Genomic DNA, 27,035 nt, shown 5'->3' on the forward strand with positions numbered 1-27,035 from the left:
TCCGCTCAGAAAACGTCGTCATATTAGTTTGAATTGTCTGATTGTATTGTTATTTGACGTTTCTATGAGTTGCTAAACTGTATTCGTCGATTAAGTAACACCAATTATATTCTTACAGTACCTTCTACAGGTGACCAACAAATATAACAGTTTGTTTCGGTAAAAATTCATTTGGGGCATTTTCATTAATGATGTTACAAAATAATATTTAACATGTTTTAGCAGTTTCATTCAGTGCAAGAAGCGATAAATTGTGCAATAATAATCGTTTCTAATCCTTTTTTATTTAAGTATGTTCCTCAATGTGTTCCTAAATGTTTTGTACTGTCGTTTACATGTTACGTAACTCACGTTATTGATACGTTTAATACGTTTTTGATAACACGAAATAATTCAACTGAAACGAGGTAAGTGCCACAGAATTATAGAACGATTATTATTTGTAAAATATTTTTTTCCCAAACTCCTGCACTTGCGTTGATAAGCATATTTATGCTCAATGTTTCCCAACACCCAGAAGCTTCCAAGCATTAGAAATTCAAATCAATATTTAACCCTATTCAATTAACTTAGGGCACATCTAAAGAACGTTTTTACATAGAAAAGGAGTATAAAGGATTGCAAATGAGTCTCCCCCAACGGCCTCTTTAATTATTAGGGAAATTGTTTGTCCAAATTCCAAGGGCTACCTCTGCTCTAATTACTTGGCTAAAGCTTCCTTTTAAACTGTGTAATAAGATTTTTTTGGAGTCTATTATAGTGAGTTGTTGGAGGTCTGATTTCGGTTCTTAGATTCCTGGTGTTCTCGGATTACATTCAATTTATTTTCTATTCAAACTCTTTGGTTCGTTCTGACTATTGTTTAAGTTTGGTCGTTTAGTTTGAATGGAGCTTTCCGTGTTTTACTTGTTGCGCTTTTAATTAAGAATACTTTTTTGGTATTTTTTTATCTTTGATGTATACTAAGAATCTGCATGTATTTGAATTGCTTTATTTAGTTTAGCAATCTTTAAGTAAGTAAAAGTTCACTGAGCACTACAGTTAAAATGATTAAAAATATTTTTTTCCGTGCTACAAAACGTTGCTACTTAGCAAAATTTCAGCGAAAACAAGCTATTTCTAGATAAACCTAAAAACAAAATACTATTTTATAGCCAAACCTTGTGTTTTTAAGTCCAATTTCCTGTCTGGACCACAAACTAATTTTTTACCTTAAACTCTTAAACTTACACAACCTTAAACTCAAAAGCAACTCCAACAAGCCCGAAAAGTTTTAAAAATCTCGCAATACATAATAAAGAGAACAATACTTAAACTTTTTCTCCTAAACTAAATATTCAATACAGAAAGAATTTTCTCGAAAATAACCTCGAATGATTTTGTAAGTTTAGCAATTCTGAGTCCTTGAGGACAGATGTTGGCCGTATGTGGGGCACTTAAGCAACTTTGATTTTAGTACGAAGAAAAACATTCCAAGTTTAACGAAATGGACACCGGGCCCGGCTCCCGTGATAAAACTTGCAGAATTGGCTGAGATAGTTCCTTATAAATAAGTGGGAGATAAATAAGAAATCGGTTTCGGAACTGTGCTCTAATATTTACGGGATATTGAGTTTGGACTTGTGATACTTTTTGTTAAGCTTATTGGTTTACCTTTGGGATGCCGATTTCTATTAGAAGTTAGCTTATATAGCACAATCTTGTAGCTAATTGAGATAATTTTGAATAATTTTAGCGATTTTTTTATTATTGAAGTGGAAATCAAGGTAACTTAGCTCGATAGGAACGTAGGAAAATGAAATCTACTGTAAATGAGGTTGATACATATTTTGTTTATTTGAATAAGTATTTGATTATATTTTGATTCCATTACGTTATTAATTTGGTATAACTTCTAACTAGCGAAAGATTACATTAACAATAATGTAAACATTTCAGAAAACACGAACAAAAACTAATTGGATCATTAAAATTTCTTCGAAAATCTTGATATTAAAATAGACTAAAAAAATCTCTAGAATAAACAGTTTCCCGGAAAAACGGTTTTTTCGATGAAAAACGCCCGCTCGGTACTAGGCGCCCAGCGTAGCTAGGAGGTATCGTAGCGAGATGCAGTAGATAGTCGTATGAAACTGAACTTCAGTAGCGCGTCGACCGCCGACGGTGACGGACGCCTTGCGTTCCGTTTGTACAACGTTGTCGTGTTTATTTCGTGTGTTGTGTAGTGTCAGGGATTATTTTATTAAGAGTGTTTATTGTAAATGTTTACTGAAAGGTTGGTAGACTATAAAATATTTTTTTAGATTTTTTTTAATTGACATTATTTTTTTAAGAATCATGTCACGTTTTTTACGTATTAGTTTTATCTTTAAAGAGTAAGCAGGAATATCAAGACCTCAAAAACAAAATACTCTTATTGAGAAAAAAATCGAGGAAACATCACCCACGTTTCCATGTGTTAATATCTATACTACGAGTATATCTCCGTCTTTGAACTACGACACATATTATGCCACATTCAATTACTTCTATTCATTCCATTGCTTTCAAGTTAATTTTAGATATCACGAAATGCTCCTAATATATAAAATGGTTAACTACGTATTAGGTATACTTGTTTTTAAATTATAATTCACTGAAATTCATGACATTTGTATCAACGAATAAAAAAATGTCTCTTCTATGAAGTCTATGAAATTATTTCCGACCTTTTTTCTCGCAAATTCCTAGATGTAATAACTGCTAATATCGTAGGAATTTTGCAGAAACTGTACAGTGATAGACGTAGAATATTGTAAAAATATAGAGATTGATTAATAATAATCAGCTTGAGCTTAATACTTTTTGGTACTCATATCCACCCTTTCACGTCCACGTGGGTGTAAAAACAATAAATTTTTGATGCCTCCAAACATAACATTATTGTTGAACAAACTACTTGAGATCATTATTTTTTCCCTTTCCACTCACTACTTATCAAGCAATCTCTAACAGTACCCAGTACATTCATTTATATTGGTAAGGAGTTGTATCAGACAGGCAGTCGGTCGATGTAAAATACTATATTCAAATAGATTTAGTACGTCAAAAATAATCTGGTCTAAAGGTCAACGTGGCTTATCTTGGGTAAAGCCTAAAAGAACGAGCGAGGATTTGACTATAGAAACCAAGTCTTAACAATCCCTATAAGTACAGAATTTTGTAGATGGTACATACTCTATGTACTTATGCCAATAAACTGTTGTATTTATATCGAAGTAACTATGGCTTGGAATATTAATCCTTATAACGCTAATTGGATTGTTGCGTCTGTACGACGCGGATGTCGGAGTCATGAATTACTTAGCTTACTACCTCAGCTACGATTCTTTTAGAATTAATGTTATTGTACTGAAATATAGACGAAATAGTGTCATGTTTGTCATTTTGATAGGACTTAGTTTGTCTTGTAAATCTTTCCTGCTAAGTTCGTTAAAGACTATTCTATAGTTGATAGATTTCAATGATTAGATCGTTAAAGACCATTCTATAGCTGATGAATTTCATTTAATATGATCGAATTTATATTCAGTAGTCCAACAGGAAACCAATACATTAATACGGAAGGATAGCTTCGTTTACTACACTTTGGTACCTACTATAATCTGAAACTATATAAATATTATATTTCCTCTGTAGTAAGCTTGATCAGTTAATATTCTAACTGATAAATAGAGCTCCAGAAATACCCTCATTTCAAACTACATTTAATCAAACTAAAACACCTTTTAACACTAACGAAATAAAACAAACATGTAAAACGGAACGCGGATCAATCATTCGAATGAATTCCCTCATAACGTTTAACATTTCGTTTTACGCAGAGTTATCCCTTATTTTTATTTGAAGGCTACAATTATCGTAAGTGCTGTAGTTCTTGGAAACCGTTGTGGAGACTATAAAATGAGTATAATGTTTAATGAAATACGGCGGGGCTTTCTTTGGTAAGGGAACATGTGTTGGATGGGTCGCTTCCTGAAATTACTAACTTAAAAAAAAACACCAACCTAGATTAAATAAAAAATAAATAAACTACCGGCCAGGTCTATATACTCTATCAAATATAAATATTTTTTCCGTCTGAAGAGCAAAAGTATCTATTTTGAGGTTGAAGTCCAATCACAGCAGGCAACTGGATACCTCTAATCGGGTAGTAACTGCCTATCTGACCTCCACAAGTCGATTCTTGGCAATAGATTTACAAGACCTTAAATATATTACTGTACTGTACCTTTTAGTGTGAACAAAATATTCCCAACGTCAAAAAGTAATACAGACATATTTTATCTACATACAATTTATAATGGCATACTGTGCTACCCAGTAAATAAAATAGGTTGCGAATGTGCTCCACGTCGTTCATATAAACACTATACTTAAATTAATACAACTACTGTTTTGGGCATATATGGGCATTAATCATTTGGCCGTCTAAATAAACAAGTAAATATATTGAGAGTATAAACTGATCTCAGTACAACAGCAAAAGGCTACGCTTACTTTCTTCTGCTAATTAAAACGTAATTCCCATTGCTCTTAATTACTTATTAAACCATTCTGAATTTTATTGAAGTTCTATTTCATTCCTGCTGTTATAAACATTTATATGGTATAAATATGAGGCCGCCGCCCGCAGGTGTCCTGAGCTAGACAGGTGGGAACTCACCTGCGAGATAGCAGCCGATACAAATAGTACAACCTCCGCTAAACGTCGATAAAATGTATTGTTTTCATTATGCTCGAGAGGTCGCTATTCATTTGATCCTTTTTTATCAATATATCGTTTTAATAGAAATAGGTTGATAAACGTACATTTGTTTTTTTTTATGTGTTGTCTACATAATGAACGCAATAGGCAGTAGTCCGATAAAAGTTAATAATGTAATAGAACAAGTTAGTTCCTTTTGATAAGCCTAAAGTAAGTTCCAAGTGGCCCAAAAAAGATAATCATGAAAGATCTGGGGATCCTTTACCCAGTTTAATGGCATGGTGGACTAGATATCCTAGCAAAACATAATAAACATATTATTTGCTTTAAATAGATTGTGTGCTAACATGTTATGCATTTTCTATACCAGCTTTTCTTTTAACATAATTTATTATTTAATTTATCACGTTAGTTATAAATTTTTTTTCCACTTATCCAGCATCTGTCTTCAGAACGACATCATGAACCCAAAACGGCTTAAACTATAACTTGTTTGACATTAACTGATTAACATAACTGTCAGAGAGGTTCCGTTTATCAATTCATATCAAGTATTGGAAACATATATTCAAAGGCTATGCAAGAAGAACGCAAAAACAAGGTCCTTTGACAAAAGTTCTAATTATATATTTTGATCCCTTTATAATTATGTTAAATAATAACAACAAAACCACCCCTTCCCTGAATCTGATTCCATTTAGTCAGTATTTGACTTAATTTTAACTATTTACACTTAAATATGTACGAAGTACAAAAATAGCTCCAAGATCAACGTACTAAAAATAACTAATACAATATTCAAAATAGATTTTCGCCTTTGAAGAAACGAAATACAAAGCCCAGTAAATCCAATCAAGGCTTCACTATCAAACTGCCACCCACCGCGGCAATAGTATTTCCACGGAATTCCAACTTTGAAACACGAAATCAAAACATTTCGTTGAAAATTCCTCCTTATCTTCCGCCTACAGTAAAAAAAAAAACCTTAAATAATGTCACGGCTTGGATACCATTAGCGTCCAGTTATAATTTTATTTTTTCACACTTCGACTAACAACCGTTCGGTAAAACAGACCATATTTCACTGTGAGCTAATAAAAAAACGTAATTTCATGAAGGCATTAAAACGGTTTATAGTTTCTGATATTAAGGCCTACACGCGAACAAACAGATGTATAAGGCGGTAGATAGAGTACGAGTAATGTTGGTCGTTCCTAGCAACCTGTGTTTAAAGTATGCTGAATGCAAATTACTTGGATGATATTTAAATATGTAATTATGAAAGTCAGGGAATACGTTCGCTTTGGTGTTATTTTGAAATTGGTATTGTTTAGTTCATGCACTTTAATATCACTTTCTTAGTTGTAACGAAACGACTTAAATAAAATTACAAAATTAAATTCATAATTTCTTATTAAATTAATTGGTAATATTTAAATAATATCTACTCACACAAATAAAATTTATACAATTCTATAAGTTTTGTGACGCTCTCATTACACAATACTAAAAGAAACTACCAATCTTAAGTCAACGAAAACAATTGCCGGCAGCATAAATTCAAAGAAATACGAACATTGACTTAATGCTAGTGCCACTTTTATAGCGTTCCCAATAAAACTAACCAACGTAAATCCGTCTTCTTTTACGCGTTTCCCATCATGATTTATACGGAACAACAAAACGCCGAACCAACACAATCTAGTTCGTTTTACGGCATAATTTGAAACAAAGAGAACATCTAAACTGATTAATTAATGTAGCAACTGGTTTACTATGTAAATAGTGGTCGTAAACCACCCAGTGTGCATTAGGGGCTTATGTCGTGTGACATATTACTGCAACGTTCTCGGAACTGAAAGCCGAACATCGATATGCACTGATATAGATGATTATTACTTTCTACCGGTATTGAGAGCGTGGTTAATAAGCCTCGTACTATTCAAACTATGATTTACGATAGAAATATTAGTTCGAATGCAACGCTCTAAATTTTAAATATAGTGATCTCTGCAGTTGTATCAATCTACTATACGAAATTGTAATTAAAACAAGCGCAATAAATTAACGAAACATTTTATAAACTCCCACAATTCATCTAAACGGGGGATTAAACAACAACACTCGAGCAAAAAAAGAACCCGAAACCAGCTCACGTTTACGCGAACAAGTGCGGTACAGTGTGTAACAAAAGTAATAAACGCGATCGTCCGACAACATACGCTAATGAAATTTATAATCCATAAAAGCCGAGCCGTTGTTTTATAAAGAGTAATAATCATAAAGCCGCGTCTCTATCGCTTGGGCTTATTAAATAATGTGAGCGACTGTACTCAGAGTATTGCCCTTTTGAGAGTTCCGATGGATGACGCGTGAATTCGTAGTGATGTTTTGCAAGTAAACAGTGTGTAGTAGTAGAAAATAGGGTGTTTTATTTATATTTTGACTAAATCTTTATTAATTATGTATTTGGTCTGTAATAGTTTCATTTTTTTATGAAGAATAAAACCTCGCTCTTGAAGTCCTCACATTTTTAACTTCAGACTGATATAACGAATTATTTTAATAATTTAATTAATAATTGACTTTAGTTTAATTTGATTGTAAAAATAACCAATAGTTGAAGTCATCGCGTCAAACCCACCGTGCGTGATCTGTCGCTGCTTCGATCCAAGCATACCTCAAGCATTTATATTATCCACGACTGCTTGTCCTAAGTCTGGGTGTCTTTCTGCATGTGTCTTGAATGAAATTAAATCTGCCGCGTTATAAGATCACTGGAAGTCGTGTTTAAGGAAAGTAAAAAGTGTAAAAGGAAAAATTTACTACAATTAATGGTTTTCCTGCTACGATCCAAAACATTGATCACAATAGTTTGAGTGTAAGCACACATGGCTTACATTTGCCTCGCCCGCGGTGTTCCGAAACTAAGTTACTCTAAGATATTATTACAAATGTTCCAAGCCGCGTACCTATGTATATTAGCAAAGTTTACTACTCCTTATGTTTGCTCACGGAACTGGCCTTTCATGAGGTACGTTACACAGAGTTTCGGTTAAATAAAATATAAGAAGATACTGTAGTAGACTGAATTTTCCAGCCCGCCTTGCTGCTAAATTTAGTTGATAGTTTGAGTTTGAATGATAACTACGTAGTATCTAGTCTTCTTTATTTATCTAGCACTGAAAACCACTTTGATTATAACATAAGACTATTTAAAAAGGCAATTAAATAGATACAGACCTACTATTTAAAGTGAGAAAGAAAATTGCTTTTAAGCAGTTATTTCCTTGGAGATATCTAAACAATCACGAGAATTTTGTTCGATAAAGATTTTCGATTTTCTAATACAGAATTTACATTTCAATTCTGCCAAGTAATAATCTGACTGCAATTATGGTACAAACGAAATTGAATAAAGTGTTTCAATCACAAGCACGTAATATTATTCCTAGTATACTTGCTCACTATATAATTCTATGCTTCATTCTGTTTAGTTCGTCATTTTGGGCAAGTAATCCAGTACTGGTAGTGAGCGTGTATTGCGCCAGTTACTTTATTGTCAGCTGGGAGTGCAATTGTCAAATGAATGTGGTTTAGTGAACCGTAGTGGAACCATTGTAATGAAGCTTAAGCACATCCTTTAGTTTAAAGTTCCCTTTTTTCATTGTATAATTGTGAAAATAGTTTTTGTCTGTTATGGTTTAACTAGAGAACTGATTTGAATAAAGTCTAGTGCGAGTCAGACTCGCGATACCCTCCATGGGCCTTCCGTAGAAGTTGGAAAAAAAAACAAATAATAATTAGTCACATATAATTGTATGACGCAACAATCTAAATCTTTACTTTTAGTTTTGTTATAGTGGGAATGATTTTATAACCATTTTCTGCAACGAAATGAAATTTTAACTTTGTAGTTTATGAAATATAGTCTGGTGGTCGAAATTCAGACAGCGATGCCTAAAAAAGAATACAAGCTTCTTGTTCAAACAAAACAAAAGTCCTATTTATTGATGCAAAAGTAATAAAAGCTAAAAAGTTAGTAGCTAGCACGGAAACTGACTTAAAAAGTACGTCACCAATTGGTAAACACATGCCAACCATATTTCTAACTTTTTACTCGCCTAAATCCCCTATAAATATGATTTGTTTTTGTTATTTATTACTTAGCGACATTATTGGTTTTATTTTATGAGTTTAACCCCCGGGTGAGCGTCGAGGAAGCAACGGATTACAACAAAGTGTAGAAATGTATTTGTAACATTAAAAAACAAAATCGAGTGAAATCAAAATAATTTTGTAATGATAATGGCAATATAATAACATATCGCATCATCTTTTATCTCCTGATGTCAAAAACTGTTACCGAATATCTAGACTCACTACGTCAGAAAATAGAAGAAGTAACTACAAATAAAAGGTTAGAAATAACTAGAACATATCAAGAATAAAGTAAATCTCCGCAATTCAAGTAAAAGTTATTCCGGACAAAATGCAAAAACAAGCAGAAAATACGAAGATAAACCCAAACGAATCACACCCTATAACTCAACTAAAACTACGGGAAACACCAAACAAGATTCCGCGATAAATTTAAACCCACCTAGAGAATCGACTGAAAATTTGATGGGGACGGGACGCCTTTAATTCATAAATTAATTAAACTTGCCCCGGCTTTCGAAGACGAAGTTTGCTGTCATTGCGAATGATAAGCAGGCTTCATTAGGATTCACGGGGCAAGTGACCCGGGCTAACGAGTCGGTCACTACAGATTTGTCTCCCTAATGCCCGGGTATTTGCTTGTTTTGTTTTGCGACACAAGTTGGGTGTCGGTGTGATGATTGTAGCTTCTAAAGAATGATGAGTTGCTTTGTGTCTGATGCTTTGTTCCACTTGTATTTGCAAGCAAAGCAAGGCGAGCGTGACTTGTTAAGCAGAATATAGAATTGGTATTATTATATCAGTACCGTATATTGCTGTGTTGTGTTTTGAATGTGTTATTACTGTAGTTCCAAAAATATGTATAACATAGAATAATTTGAGCACGTCTTCTTCGTTTTTTGCCAAAAACTTTATAGTTGTATTTATATTTTTGATGCTATGAACTCTACTAAAAATAATTTAGCTTCCCGATTTCAAAAACGGGCTGAACTATATTAACATCATAATGTTCCATATTTTCAAAATAATTAACCTTCATCATTATGTTAGTAGTTTGTAGACAGGACACTAATTTAATTTACCTTACTTGCAATTTAATTTTTTTATCGCAAAATTAAATCCTTCTCGCAAATTTCCCAGCGCTTACATCTCAAACGAGTTTTTAATTCATTCAGTACTAGCAAGACATACTTTAATTATTACGTTGGGCAACTGAGTGACGACCGACAATAAAAGCACAAAGCGACTCGAAGCTATAAATTTTTAACGTCTTCACGAAACAGCGTTCATTTAGTCCCTTTGAGACTGTGTTAACAGTTGCCGGCAAAAGGGAATTGTGCATTGTCTTTCATGAAAAACAAGCCCTTAATAGAATATCGCCTACGTCATGTTTTAATAATAGATTGTATTTTAGATAAAATAATTTCGTTAGAAATTGAAAATAAATAAAACTAGTCAATTGCAAGTTGAACTTTCAACACTGAGGATTCAAAATCAAAAGTTTCTGTATAAAAGCTAATGAGCACCAGAAAATTAATTGGGTACCTATCATACTTATGTCTGTAATAACCGTTGCTCAACTTCGATTGTAATTTTTATTAGTCGATATTCAATTTATTTTCGAAAATAACTTACCTGATTTAACAGACAAACAAATAATAATATTACCAAAATATAATAACACAAACATATTTGGCAAATACAATGGCCGTTATCAAAACAATAGTTGCGATAATTATGGAAACTATGGCTCTTGTTTCATAATTAACTATTAACATCAATTATCTAGCCAACAACTATCTAGTTCGAACAGAATATAATTTCTATAATTTCCCATTTCCCGTCCAAAGCATAAATCAAAATAATTATTTCGTTTTCGCAATCAAGAGAACTGCTTTCCCTAGTTTATTAGGTAGTCAAAATAAAGACAGTCCATTGTCTAAAACAACAGGCGGATCACAACAAAACATAAACTTTTAAGTAACTGTTTCTAAATTAAATTAGGAATGATTCTCTGAATTTGATTGCTCAATCCAAAGTCTCAGTTTGCCATAACCTGTCAAATAAATTCGCAACCAATAGCTCGTTTTAACGATCTCCAATGGTACCGTTTTAGTGCCCGTCAATTCGACGCAGCTAACTTCAGGGTGTGGGAGCCCGCCTTTAATAATAATACTCGTTTTATTACTTAATATGGACTTTAATTATAATGGAGTTATAAATGTTATTAAATTCCTGGTACCTCCGATGCCTTCGAATTGATGGAAGCCGATAAATTTTACTCGGAGCATAATTTTATGAGCCCTTAGAAAGTACACGAACAAGATTATGTTATTTTACAATCAATAGTCAAACAAGCCTTGTAAATTCATATGTTTGGGATCAACATAGTAGAACTCAAATAAGGTCACTTTTCAAATTTTCATTATTAATGTGGGGAAGTTTTCTCGATCATAAATGCAATTTGTGACGTTTTTGGGATACTTGAAATTCTTCTTGCTCGTTACTAAGAAGACCACGATCATAAAGATCCATTTTTGTCTTTACAGATGTTCCTAATAACAATTCCTAAAGTGTTGGTGCAGTAACTGTGACATTATGTTCGTTTAATATTATAACAATGAGTGAAAAAACTGTTAAGTGAAGATATGGCTTCGTACAATCATCAGGAAACGCAGTCGAGTCCAGCCAAAGAAGTACCTCGGTAAGATATTCATTGATAAATTATATTATGTTCTTTGCATACGTCTTTTTCCGGTACATTTTTTATAACTCTAAAGTATTGACTATGTATGTGGTTGAGGTCACCATGCTTAACTCACTGAGCGCGACAAGTCGCGGTTTTGACCCTCGCGCAGGATAGGTATTTGCGTGATCCACCATTATTTGTCCTGAGTCTGGTCGTCTTTGTGACTTCAATGTTTGTGAAAAAAATATGTTAATTGCCACCCCCTTTATATTCCATTTATTACCCATGTGTTTACCTTCAAAACTTTCTGATACACAGTTGAAGTTAACAAATATCTACAAAAGATTTCAGTTAAAGAGGCAAAAAGGTTGACAAATACCTACAAATTAAAGCAGCACTTAAATTCATGCAGTAACGATACACAGATACAAAAAGCAGAAATGGAAACAGCTTTCCGTACTGAATGATAAAAACATGAAATACATTTAAATGTCAATAGCCGTCGGACAAACGTATCAAATTACTTTATCTCCATTGTTGAACCGCGAGCCGGCATTGACCGTATCAGTACTACTGATAAATACAGAACTATCTCCTGTTACAAATGTTTTGACAGATGATTGACTATTGTAATTAGTTATCACGGACCGATGATTGATAGTGAAAGTGTTTTTGGGTGGTCCTATTTTTTCGAGTTTTGATAAAGCTAGTTCAAGACATTTATTTTTACATTATTTAGGGCTTTACTGGTTTGTATTGTCAAAATATGGAGTAATTTTGTTTCATGAGGATAATAATATTGTTCACAATTGACTGCACGGATAGCCGAGTGGTATAGTGGTCACCATTCCAAAACTACAGCACGCGACGTGTCGTGGGTTGACCTCTACCTAGAAAAACCTTTCGTATGTTCTACGAATTCTTAAGCTGTCTGCTCGTCTTTGAGCGTGTGATTTTCCACTTAGGCGAAAAGCGCTTTAAATAATAGAGACTGAGCGCAAATAATCATATCAATAAAAAATATTGAAGTCACAAATATTTAAAGCGATGTAAGTATAAAGTTCTCTCAAAGATTCAATTCAACGGAAACATTAACTACTGTCAAGTGGTAAAGTAACAGAAAGGAGAAAATTTTATGTTGGTGTAACAAAATGACGTTAATAGTACGATTATTAACTAGGACATCAAAGCGATTTAACTGAAAACCACGTAAGCGATAACTACAAATCCTTACACTGGATACACATGAATACAGAACACCAATTTTGTGGCGCGTCTTTCAACGAAAACTGTACAAAAATCGTAAACGTCGAGTAGAACAAAACGCGTCGGATGTCGGTGTAAATGTAGCAATTCGTCGCTACCTGCATGCTGTACCGGACATTGAATGTTTGGTCAATTTGGTGGCACTACCATGGAACCTAACGATGTGGAAATAAAATATATAGGGGAGGAAATGAATAGTTCTATAATGCTATGATTATGAGCCTGAAAATGAAATAGGCTTAATAATGAAAACTATTTAGCAGTTTGTATAAACAGGTTTATAAATAAAAGGAAATAAATTGAGTCATGGGAATCTTTGGAATTTAATTTGTCACACAACTTATTGTGTCCGCAACAATTGTTGCTCTACTTCGTCCTTTACTTTCAGTATTTCTTGTTTCTGAGGTAACAGATAACAGGATCATTAGGTGCTACCTGATGATACTCGAACAGATCGATGAACAGCAATCGCTAGGATTCCTTTTTACTCTTTGGCTAAGAAATCCTAAGAAGAGCTCGAAACATAAGTTTGTATGGATTAATGAAGCTATATTGGTATTAAAAAATCTTAAAATCTTATCGATATTAAACTACTATTAATACTATTACTATTCCGATTAAAACTGTAAGGTGAGTTAACATCGCAAATCGATCGAGTATTAATAGTTAGGGCCGCCCATTTTAGTTCGGAGCCGGATGTAAAATCGATACAATGAGTACACAGAAAGATCGCAGACATTTGGTGCACGGAGCGTTGAAAAAACGTTTATTATTTTAACGCACGCTTCACACTGAACGTTTGTTTTACACTGAAAGTGACTATTTATTTATGTTATGCCTTTGTGTTCGCACGCTAGACGAGAATGTGAAAACAATGTTTTTCTTTTCATACAACGTAGGTGTAAATATACCTTGAGGGGTCGATTGATGCGGGGTCGTATGTGTGGCTGTTAATATGAACTTTTTTGTTAAATATTTGTATTTTTCTGATCACTATGATTTAACAATTAAAAAATTATGAGTTTCTAGCTGTTGCCCGGGCCCGTGCTACAAATCGAACATGATCCCACGAGAAAAAATCGGGATAATAACTACCCTATGAGTTAATCCTGGATATAAACTATCTGTGTACCAAGTTCCGTGTTAATCCGTAAAGTGGTTTTGCGTGAAATAAAGAACAAGCATAAATAAATACATACAAACTCTACTTAGCATTTAATTTACTTTTTTATTTTAATCAAAGATATAGAGAGGTTCCCATTCAATACTACAATAATAAAGTCAATACGTATCAGAAAACCATGCACGTCACGAAAGCTATCAAATTTATTAACACTCTCGACACAATAATTTAATTAAAGAAAAACTCGCCAAATTCCACAAATTGTGAAATACAGTGTTTTTGAGGTTGGAGTTTTATCCGTGCATTGTATTCATTCGAATACCATCAATTAATTAGACCATATTAAAAATTCTGTTGATGCGTAAATATTTAAAAAACGAGTTCATACATTTTCACACGGTTTTCCGTTATCAAAATGGCAATTTCCCCGAATGTTATAATAACATTATAGAATTGTTTATTTTTGTTTTGAACATTTGCGAATCAATGTTTTGACTGAATAAAGTTGACTAACTAATAAATTTACAAACATTTATGTTTAGTAACATAAAAATCACTTCTATCGTAGTCTGAAAAGCTCCGATTGAGTACTATGAGACTAATCTTCACTTCATTCACCTGCAAACACAAAACAGTCAATCTTAAAGCAACAGTTCGACACATCCTAAAAAGTAAATCTGAACAATAAAGAAAATGTTTCGTTGGAGTTTCTTCAGACGACTTCCTTTGGGAAAGAACCGCATAATACGTTTTGTTAGGCTATGTCGTCGAGGTCCCTTGACAATGTCGTTCCGTCGTCGTCTCGCCTGTAAACTCACCTAACTGTATGTAGAGCGGTGCTTTTAAATTGATCAATTTAAGACTAGAGCAACTCTTTGAAACAGACTTGTTTAGTTTTATAAATCTTTAGGGAAACGGGAGTCTTGTTGATGGAATAAAATGGCAAGATAGAGCCACTGCAGCTACTGTATGTGCAAGGTCTAAAATGGAGTCATAAGTTGCAGTATTGAGAGTGTTTTGTTCGAGAACACACAAGAGCTTGAAAATGGAGAGAGGTCAGCAGTATTTTGTATCTATTTCCATATGACCACGTCTTGGTATAAAATAACGTTTATTTTATTTTTGAAGCTAACTCTGTAAATATCAGCTGGCACAGTAAAGACAACTTTTCGAAATATCGTTTTAACACCAGGTCCTCCGCTCTCCTAATGATATCCATCCTACAAGTTTACGATATATCCATTAGTGGATTCTTAATATAAAAATATGAAACCAAACTAAAAAGCAAAACCTAAAAACTTGAGTAGCATAAATTTCATTTTTCCTCTCTATTTCCCCAAGGAAACACGCCATTAACTCCAAATTGCGGCAGAACATCTCAATTACATCAAAAAATCCGCAAACAAAAGGGGTATTAAATCAAACACAATAAAGTTTCCCGTCTAACTACTGGCGCACCATAACTCATTCCCGTCGATAATCACACCATAACTTACTAGCGCCCTCTGTAGCCGCCCGCTAATATTAAAGTGCTGTAATGTCGCAGTGATCAGTTTTAAAATGTAAATTTATTGCGCATCGCGACGTGTTACGAGGATTTATGTCCTCTCCAATATTGTTGCGGTTTTATGATGGTCTTTTATTACTTGTATATACTATTTTTGGAAGAGTGGCTTCGTTATGACACGTAATCGGGTTACCACGGTGATTGGGGAATGTTATGGGTGCTAACGTTTTGACAAGCTCTCGGGTAATGTGCACCGGTTTATGTTTTCGTTCGTGTGAAATACTACAAATATTTGACGAATGTTTTCGTTTTCCTGTAACTTACTTCTTCTTATTAATTTATTGACAGTTTGCTAAGTCAAAAGCTTAATGATTTATCCCAAGGCGTACCATGACTCCAAGTTACTCCTAAATTTAAGTTCACCAATACATTGACATATCACGCTACAGTTAAGTATATGAGTTTATTCTAAGCCTATAAGTAAATTTATCACATCCATCCAAAAATAAATTCCAAAATTGGAGTTCTCATTTAAATATTCCACGTAATATCCATCATCAAACTATCCAGAATTGAGTTAAGTTTAAAATTGAACTATCGAATAATTTCGGAAGCTACAATAGATTATGGTCACGCAAAATGTAAATTTTGGAGAAGCGTATCGGATACGGACTGAATTGTTGCGAACGATAAAATATTTCGTAAAATAGATTGACTTATAAATCTCGTGCTATAGTATTCTGGAAAATGAATGGAGTCGAGAGTTCCAAATTTTGCATGCACTGTATTTTAAAAGTTTATTGTGTTCAATTTTGTTAGCTGTGCGATGTATGTGCGAGATATATTTTATTATACAAGGTTTATGACTCGGAATCTAAATTATTTTAATAACGAACTGTTGACTTCCGCCGCGTCAGTTTACGATGACGAACTCCGTTTGAGTCCAAAGCTAGTTGGGCTCTCCCGATAAATATGCGTATGTAAACCGCTATTCAAAAAATAAGTTTCAGTTAATAATGAAAATAATATATCCATCATTTTCAGCATATTATTTACCTGAAATTCGACTTTTCTCAGATCAAGCATTTCCTCTCGTGTTGTTTCATTAAATATAATTTCTTTTTTCCTACTGTGACATGCGGAATATTATGCCCATTAGAAATGTATATAACCAATAAACCATATTAATTACCTACAATTAGTAGAATGTACACATGTAAAAATGTCAAAGCCTACTGTTATTACTCGATTGCACGAACTTTACATATTTTGGGCGAATTTTTTCTACATGTTTATACCCTTTAAGGTATTAATTAAGCTAACGATATGGATATCATTTTCTTCTTGTAAGTTATTTAAATGTACCAGAAACATGCCAAGTGACCTATTATTAGACTAATTAGGAGTGTTATTAACCTTGTGCTTTTCATTATTTTGCTCCATTTAGGCGAAAATAATTGCGGGGCTTGTAATGTATCGCTTCTTGTGCCGTAGTATTTTGTATTAAGGGTTAATTTACTTTTAATCTTAGCAATTTATCGGCTTCTTAAATTATACTCAGCATTTAGGTTATTCCCATTCTTTATTTCATTCACGCGTTTCATGATTTTGTTGAAATGTAGTTATTTGGTCCTTTAAGCTTCATCTGTTCGTAACTTATCATAAGTAATATTCGGAGTTCATCTTTCGCCAAATCTGCGGTATCCGACATACGGAACTTTGTGTAACATAAATCTTGAGTCTTCAGGAAGTTTAGCTCATTCTGATTCAGGCCACGCCAGTCGTCCGACGTGTCAAATATGACGACATTTTTGGTAAGTTTTAAGGAAAATCCTAGCGTTATGATTTGCATCACGTCTTAGATGACACGTGTGTAATATTTCTATAGATAAAAAAATGGTATAAAATTACCGGCAATTTGCAGGAAATATTACTCCAGGTATCTTTAAATCTGAATACGTATGTATATATTTTATTAGAACTTTTACCGCCAACGGTGAATGAGTTTTCGAGAGGGTTACAAGCTAATTTTGGACCATTAAAACGAGTACCATCTATTTCGAACGACCCCGCATTTGAAACCACACAAACATCTTATTATTAATTAACGACACGCAACTACTGACAAATTATTATGAGTATAATATTCATCCAATAGTTTTCGGTCACGCGTCGAACAAAAATAGCTAATTGGTGACATGTATTACTACTTAATCATGCAGGGTTATATTCCTGGGTTCATAAAAATAGTGAACCTTTTCAGAGTAATTATGATGAACTGTATTGGTTTAATTGATCAATAAATGTGCTTGGACGTGTTGTGAATGGTAATATTTTAAAACAATGGTACTCTTGTTTGAGTGCACTTTTTGTTGAATCTGAAATTTTTGTAATTGTCGAAATGAATAAATGTAATTGTAGTCGTAAAGAGGATTTCACGAAAATAAAATATTTTTATCGTTTTCACAATGCCTTTTCTTGAATTTAATTCATAGACAATTTTATCGAATTTGATTTATAACTATGCCTTCTTTCTTACCAATAAATGTCATGAAAAATTCCTTTAAAAGATATAAATCAAATCACGATCACAAAACATCTCCACATCGGATAAACGGTCGAAATTACCGAATCACCGTTTGGATCTAATAGCCGTGGGTCCGAATAAGGAGGTACACGCTTGGCTGGCCGCCCTCCGCAATATCCGCATTTTGTATTCCTCTTCCGAAACCTGTCCGCTTTTCTGGATCCTTGTGAAATTGGCGCGGATATGCGAATACGCGGATATTGACGGCTAATGCTATGCGAGTTTATTGCCGGCGGATGTTATTCGGTGACATGACGTCATAATTGTGTCATGTACTGGAGTCTAGGAAAGTGAAGTAATAAAATTATGATTATGTTCATCATATTAAAAATTCCGACAGAATTATTAATTTTCTTTCAATACAGACGTAATAACAATAAAAATTATTTTGAATTCTGGAAAACATAACTGTTCTGGAGACTTTTTACTTCGTGTCTATTCCTTGATACAAGTCACATGTACAAAAATACACGGACATAATTTCTGACAGTACCTGACATAAAATGATAGTCTTTGAAGAACAGAACATCGGTCGATGGCCTTTAATAATTTAGATGTTTACTTTGAACTTGCTCAAAGTGAAAGCGAGAGACAATACACTCGCCATAAAACAGTCCCCATAGCATTGTTTACTCGTAAAATAAAACATCGGCTCATCTCATTGCACGTATTTAGGTCAACTTGGGAATTCGCGTCACGTTCGTCCATTTGTTCCGATGTATTGCCCGGTTGATGCGCGAAACACCTGGCCAGTTTGGACAGCGCCATTCGTTCGCCGATTTTATGGGATTTGTTTTGTTTCGGATTTGATCAGTTAATTCCTTAGTGGGTAACATTAAATTTCTCGTTTTCGTCAGTTTGGACACTTTTATTGCTTTACCTCGACCAACACATGAGGAGGAACGAAATCAAAGAAAGGAAACATTTTTAAAGTGGATACAATTCTGATGTATTTGGTACAATTTTTCTCTATATATTAATTTCTTCAGAAGTTCATCATAAAAACCGCCTGACCTATTAAACTTCGCAACCAGATCAACTCAATCGTTATTAAGGGAAATCTTCGACATTACAACATCTTTTAACGCTTATATTCACGAAAGCAATTTCCATGCGAGGATTGAACCCTTGGTAGGAGGCAGACGTGATCCAATCTCGGCAGATGATTGATATGTCGAGGCCCGTCGGACATTCTGCAGATACAATTTTTTATCTCTACTTTTTGACAGTCCGACTGTATTTCGTGCGAAATAATTTATGGCTCTTTCTGGAGGATTGGTTGGATCTTGTTTTCCTTTGCTTTTGTTTTGAGAGAAGTGAAATGTTTTAGTAATTGGGCTGGGAGTGTTGCATTTCTATTTGGACAAGACTTTCAGTTATATGGTCAATGTTTTATGTTGCAGTATCTTTAATAGTTTACTACATTTTGTAAATGTTATATGTAAAATGGTATAAAAACTTTTTAGCAGTACGCTAAACACAAAACTAAACATTATACATTTTTTGACTAGAAAGTATAAAGAAGAGCAAATACGACGTAAAAAAGCAAAAACACAAGTTAAGTCAACGAATCTGTTTGAAGGAACCAAAGTCCTTTCTATCACTATCTCGAATAGCTTAACGACAGACCCTACGTCGTCTGGGATTAAGCCACGTTGCGTAGTTCCTGCTGAATTAAAATTCATGAGTGGCAGCCAATGTGCTGTCACCAGTCCAGGTGGAGTTTCTAGGACATCTAGATACAATTTCGAGTGTTTCTGAATCTAATATCAAAAATATTCTTTCGATGCAACTATGTTTTTATAACTCTTTTGACTTTTTGCCGCATTAAAATATTCAAAGATTTATATAAATTGATACTGAGCCTTTTTTTGAATATTTCTTTTCCATATTATGTGGACTTTTTGCATCCTTTCATTTACAGAGACTAAAATAATTGCCTGTGTTTAAAATATAGACTCAAAATGTAGACTAGGCCTACCGAATTTCGAACAGAACAATCCATATTTCCAGAACATTTCAGTCTTGCATTCTGGTAACCCTACCGCAGCACGTTGGCGAACACGGGTTCGTTAATATGCGCCCCGGGCAAGCCGCCTCGACTTATTTGCCTGTACCCGGCACTTTTTTAACAAATTTCTCCAACTTCGGATGGAAAATGAATGTTGATTTCTTGAGAGTTTTGGATTAGAAATTCGGGTTATGAGAATGGTTATATCTGTGCTTTATTATAATAAGGCTTGAGAGTTGAGGAAGAATTTTGAGAATAAAGATGTGACCTCATTTTTAAGGATAACGTTATCATTTTTTGTGGAGCCTATATTATGTAGATTATAATCCATTACTTAACTGCTATTGCCATGTCTGAAGTCTAGGCTTCATATAAATTTTGGAACATTGGCTTTGCAGGCTTTATGCTGTTGCCGTCTACATTTCAAAGCCTTTTCTCTGCATAAATATAATTAAATGTGTAGCCTACTCAGTCACACATTTACAAACAATACATACATAGTTTACTATATTTATATCTACACGTAACAAATTCATTTTTAATTCATATTTATTTAAAATATATTATACATAAAAAGCCTTATTACCTATATACATATATTTACAATAATAACAAAATATCAGTACACATAAAACTACTAACTATCTAATACTACGGCATACACATTGCGGCGAGGCGCATTGGAAACGCGTTGCATCTCCGGTTGGAACCGGATCGGTCTTACGTCCGGCGCGCGCGCCGCTACTCACCGCGCCGCGCCAGTCGGCCACTTATCTCGCTCGCGAAGCCTGTGTCGCCCGCTAACCGAATGCTGTACGGCTACCGCACGCACCAGCGTGTTATTGTTAATATTTTCGTCATCACTATCGCTTGCCTATCCACCTTTCTCCTTCAAGCACTCCTTCTATTCTATAGCTCTGCTTGTGCTATAAGACTGTGTGTATATGAACTATGTGTGATTGAACAATATAAATATTACGTGTAGTGAAGTTGTCGGAACTTTTATTTATCCGAAACCTCTTGACGAACACCACATCACCCATTCACACCACAACTGGTGACCCCTAAGGACACGAAGACTGAAGGTTGGTACACTCGATACAAAATGAGCGACAGCAGTGATTCTGTAAAAACAGCCGGTTCGAGAAATGACGGCCATGTGACGCGGCGAAAGAAGGCAGTGCGCGTGTCCAATGACGGACGTGAAATTTGTCGCGCGAAAATTAAAGTGCCGCCATTCTCGCCTGAGGATCCGGAACTGTGGTTCGCCCTGATTGAAGGCCAATTTGACAGCCATGACGTCACCGACGACGGCACAAAATTCACGCATGTCACCAACAACCTGGACATCCAGTACGCCAAAGCTGTGAAGGACATCATTGTAAACCCTCCAGCCCAGAACAGGTATGGCAAAATTAAAACAGAACTCATCAAGCGACTCTCTGCTTCGCATGAGAAAAAGGTCAAGCAGTTGCTGACGCACGAGGAGCTTGGAGACAGAAAGCCATCTCAGTTTCTACGGCACCTCCAAGACTTGGCCGGCCCATCTGTTCCTGAGGACTTCGTCAGGTCTATTTGGTGCAACCGTCTGCCAAATAACATCCAGACAGTGCTAGCGTCGCAGCCGACACACTCCCTGGAGCAGCTTGCGGATTTGGCTGACCGCATTCAAGAGTTGACGTCCCCATGCAGCGTCGCCGCGACGTCATCACACAGTGCAACCGTTTCACACCCATCGGATGAGATCGCGGAGCTGAAGAGGATGGTCCAGCAACTAACCCTCAAGTTGGAAGAGCACACTCGTGCTTCCTGCTGCGCGACCTCCAGCCGCTCGAGACCGCGTGAACGACTGCGTTCATCTTCACGTCAGAGAAGCCGATCCAGCTCCAGCTATAAAAAGTACACGATATGCTGGTTCCATGCGAAGTTCGGGGACAGGGCTAATAAGTGTAACAAGCCCTGCGACTACAGAAAAGCGGGAAATGCCACGGGCGGTCGCTAATGGCGACAGACGATTGCCCATCTTCTTCAGGTCGCCTTTTCGTCACCGACCGCAGCACGAACACCCAGTTCCTGGTAGACACCGGCAGCGACCTCTGCGTCTACCCCCGTTCTGCGCTTCGAGAGCGTCGTGCCAAAACAGAATTTCAGCTCAGCGCGGCCAACGGAAGCGTCATCGACACTTACGGCTTTATTGAGCTTAACTTAAATCTAGGCTTAAGGCGTAATTTTGCTTGGCGTTTTGTTGTAGCAAATGTAACTAGACCTATTATAGGCGTTGATTTCCTTAGCTTTTATAACTTAATTGTAGATTGCCGCAATCAACGCCTAATTGATAACACTACCACATTATCAGCCAGTGCTTCTTTAGTAAATGCTAATGTTTTTTCGGTTAAGGTTTCGACAGGCGACACGCGCTTTCACAACATCCTGAGCAAGTTTCCGGAAATTACACGCCCTTCAGGCACACCAACCGTCCCGAAACACAACACCTTGCATTATATCAGGACTACACCAGGACCTCCTATCTCATGTACCCCTCGTAGACTGGCACCTGATAAACTCAAAATAGCTAGGCGTGAATTCGAGCTCATGCTTAGCAACGGCACAGCGCGTCCTTCTGAAAGTCCCTGGTCTTCACCCTTGCACCTTGCGCCTAAGAAGGACAACGGCTGGCGCCCTTGTGGTGATTATCGTATGCTTAATGCGCGGACCATACCAGACCGTTATCCTATTAGGCATATCCATGACTTTGCCCACAAAATGCAGGTAAATGCAGGTAAATGCAGGTCAAACATTTCAGAGGTTTGTTGACGAAATGTTGAGAGGCCTCGAGTTTTGTTATGCCTACTTAGATGACTTTTTAGTCTTCTCCAAGGACGAGGCCGAGCACGAAGACCATCTTCATCAGCTCTTCAGTCGCATGAAGAAATATGACGTCCTCGTCAACACCTCCAAATGTGTCTTCGGCGCACGCGAGGTAACATTTTTAGGCTACCGGATCTCGGCATCTGGCACCAAACCCCTGGAATCCAAGGTACAGGCAATCAATGACTTCCCTGTCCCTAAGACAGTCAAACAATTGAGGCGATTTTTAGGCATGCTCAATTTTTACAGGCGGTTCTTACCACACTCTGCTTTAATTCAAGCCCCTTTAAATGCCTTGCTTACAGGCCGTGTAAAGGCATCACAACCTGTCGACGTGTCTGGCGATGCGCTTTTAGCTTTCAACAAGTGCAAAGACAGTCTCGCCCATGCAGCATTACTCGCACACCCAGATTGTCACGCCGAACTCGCCCTGGTAACAGACGCATCTGACCTGGCAATGGGTGCAGTTCTGCAGCAGCTTAAAGACGACGCCTGGCAGCCTCTGGCATTCTTCTCGCGGAAATTGAGTCCCTCGCAACAAAAGTACTCACCCTACGACCGCGAGCTCTTAGCCATATACGAAAGTATTAAATACTTTCGTCATATGCTAGAGGCAAGACACTTCGTGGTATTCACTGACCACAAACCGCTCAGTTACGCTTTCAGCGAACGTAAAGCTATCTGTTCGCCCCGGCAGTACCGCCACCTCGATTACATCTCGCAGTTCACAACCGATATCCGACACATTTCGGGAAAGGACAATGTTGTCGCTGACCCACTGTCGCGCATCGAGGAACTGCAGATGCCAATCGATTTTGACGTACTGGCTGCCTCCCAGGCGACTGATCCGGAGTTGACTCATCTTCTACGGGGAGATTCTTCACTCCGGCTGGAGAAGTTGGGTATCCCTAACTCCCATGCTGAACTTTATTGTGACGTCAGTACCACCTCACCCAGGCCGTTTGTCCCCAAAGTGTTGAGAAAACAAATCTTCGACAGCCTCCACAGTCTTAGCCACCCTGGCGCCAACGCTACGGCTAAACTGGTGGCTGCCCGGTTTGTTTGGCCTGGGGTACGCAAAGATTGTCGAGACTGGTCCCGACAATGCCAGTCTTGCCAACGCGCTAAGGTTCATCGCCATGTATCTTCTCCACTTGGCTCGTTCGAACTTCCGCGCGCTCGATTTTCCTTTATCCACGTGGACATTATTGGCCCTCTCCCTATCTCGCAGGGATACCGCTACTGTTTCACCGCTGTAGATCGTTTCACACGCTGGCCAGAGGTCATACCGATGTCGGATATGACAGCTGATACAGTCGGGAAGGCATTGATATCGTGGATATCCAGGTTTGGATGTCCAACAGATATTGTCACTGATCGCGGCCGACAGTTTGAATCTTCACTTTTTCAATATCTCGCAAAAATGATTGGATTCAAACATCGTAGAACAACCGCGTATCACCCAGCTTGTAACGGGCTCGTGGAAAGATTCCACCGACAGTTAAAGGCAGCCATAATGTGCCACGCAGATTGCAATTGGGTAGACACGTTGCCCTTGGTGCTATTAGGCATTAGGAGCGCAGTTAAAGATGACCTCAAAGCGTCATCAGCCGAGCTGGTTTACGGCGAGCCGTTACGTTTGCCTGGAGAATTTTTCCAAGCGACCCCTATCGATGCCTCCGATATATCGGACTTCACCACTCGGCTGCGCCAATTTGCATCAAAACTGCAACCGTCACCGGCCTCACGTCACAATAAGTCCAAAATATTTATGTACAAAGATTTAATGACATCAAGTCACGTATTTTTGAGGGACGACGCATTACGTGGGTCTTTACAACCCCCTTACACCGGCCCTTATGAAGTATTAGAACGAAGTGACAAAACTTTCAAAATTATGTATAAGGGTAAAACCGTCACAGTGTCTATAGACCGCCTTAAGCCGGCCTACTCACTGATTGACCCAACTTCCAACCCTACCCCCACTCACACTCCTTCTTCTAACCCCAACCCCGGTTCCTTCCCTGATCCATCTCCTATTAACCAAGACAAGCCAGTTCAGGATAACGTCAGAAGGACGCGTTCAGGCCGCACAGTTCGTTTTCCTGATTTTTATCGCCCGTAGTGACGGTCTCTGGGGGGGAGTGATGTAGCCTACTCAGTCACACATTTACAAACAATACATACATAATTTACTATATTTATATCTACACGTAACAAATTCATTTTTAATTCATATTTATTTAAAATATATTATACATAAAAAGCCTTATTACCTATATACATATATTTACAATAATAACAAAATATCAGTACACATAAAACTACTAACTATCTAATACTACGGCATACACATTGCGGCGAGGCGCATTGGAAACGCGTTGCATCTCCGGTTGGAACCGGATCGGTCTTACGTCCGGCGCGCGCGCCGCTACTCACCGCGCCGCGCCAGTCGGCCACTTATCTCGCTCGCGAAGCCTGTGTCGCCCGCTAACCGAATGCTGTACGGCTACCGCACGCACCAGCGTGTTATTGTTAATATTTTCGTCATCACTATCGCTTGCCTATCCACCTTTCTCCTTCAAGCACTCCTTCTATTCTATAGCTCTGCTTGTGCTATAAGACTGTGTGTATGTGAACTATGTGTGATTGAACAATATAAATATTACGTGTAGTGAAGTTGTCGGAACTTTTATTTATCCGAAACCTCTTGACGAACACCACATCACCCATTCACACCACAAATGTAATAAATTGGCGGCGCGCCAAGCCTTTAAACTTACACTCGTGTGGTGTAAGCGCAATAAAAATTGTTTCCGTATGTTGTGACCGCCTTATTGGTTATTAAGCAGTATTGATATTTCATAGGTATTATGCAATTGTTTTAATTCTGGATTTGTGCCCATTATTGTTGCTTCCATCCTAAATTTCTTTTGAAATTTGAGATTAACATAGACAAAAATTAATACATGGTTTTTGAAAAGTATATTAAGCAAGAAAAGTTTTAAGCAGTTCAGGTAATATTTGTATAATTGTTGAAGGTTCAAAGCTAAATAAGAAACTTTGTGATTTTCATAAGATTTACACTAAAGTAGTAGGAGTCTTGCCTCTTTGATCGTCAAAACCTCTTTTTTAATTTTATTTTTATGAGATATTCTTGGCACCATTGTTATAATTCGTATGCATTAAAACGGAACTAGTTTCGTGGACAATTTCGCGGCAAAACTTAACGCCGAGGAAGCAGATGGTGCGTTCGAAACATGTTCTCTTGAATTTAAAATAGCGCAATAACCTGTTCCAACAAACTTTTTTGTATGGCTTTGAAGTCTGCTTTATTCTTTCCTTTTTATATTTCATTTGTATTATACTCTTGTCTTACGTTTTTTTCTTCTGTAACATCTGAGGATCAATTAAATTTCCAGACAGTTTCAAACATATCACAGTATTACACTAAAAAACACATCACCTTTTTAACAATTTTCAAAATGCTTCACCAACGATTTCAATCAAAATACCGTGATCCTGAAAATTCAGCATTCCTTTACCGGCTGAATAAAATTCTTCCCGATATAAAATTGTATTGAATGCAACTGTAAATCATTGGCAGACTGAACCGACGTTTATGAAGTAAAATCGATCTCGCAGGTTATCGCCTGTCATCGGCAGCGGATCGTATTGTAAAAGATGGGAGTTTTAAATAGAAACATACTTCTTTACGTTAATCTAACAATGTCCCCGATACGAGGGCGTCGAAATGTCTTTACGCGGATGTAAAATGTATTTCAGAAGTTTACAATGATGACGTTTTTATGGAAGTGTTTTGGCTTATTTTTTTGATCTAATATTTAGGTGGTATAGGATTTTTATCATTGTTATTATTATATGCAAAATACTTTATGTTCATACGAGGAATGGTCAATAAAGTTAAAAATAAATTATTACTGTCGTGAATTAAGAAATATAGGAATTAGACTTTTTATATGAAAATACCATTAAATTACTCGCGGTTGAATAACTACCACACAACACCAAAATACTTATTGCAAATTTAATCGCTTAGAAGCGCGCCTATACTC

The 27,035-nt window shown here is 36.5% G+C and overlaps 1 protein-coding gene across 3 annotated transcripts in view; it reads left to right on the plus strand.

The window, feature by feature from the left end:
* Positions 1-27,035, plus strand: part of LOC113497287 (kinesin-like protein CG14535) — a 564,341-nt gene that overhangs the window by 454,554 nt on the left and 82,752 nt on the right. The window contains exons 1-2 of one of the 3 annotated variants that reach the window (XM_026876777.1): positions 279-2,275; positions 11,458-11,612. The exons of 1 other annotated variant lie outside the window; for it this stretch is intronic. In XM_026876777.1, the coding sequence (XP_026732578.1) occupies positions 11,557-11,612 (56 nt within the window). In that variant the 5' untranslated portion in view covers positions 279-2,275; positions 11,458-11,556. Of the gene's footprint in view, positions 1-278; positions 2,276-11,457; positions 11,613-27,035 lie in introns of those variants that run through there. One more of the 3 variants, XM_026876778.1, reaches the window with a different exon arrangement.

The sequence above is a fragment of the Trichoplusia ni genome, chromosome 9 (genome assembly GCF_003590095.1).
Source record: "Trichoplusia ni isolate ovarian cell line Hi5 chromosome 9, tn1, whole genome shotgun sequence".
In the NCBI taxonomy this organism is placed as follows: Eukaryota; Metazoa; Arthropoda; class Insecta; order Lepidoptera; family Noctuidae; genus Trichoplusia; species Trichoplusia ni.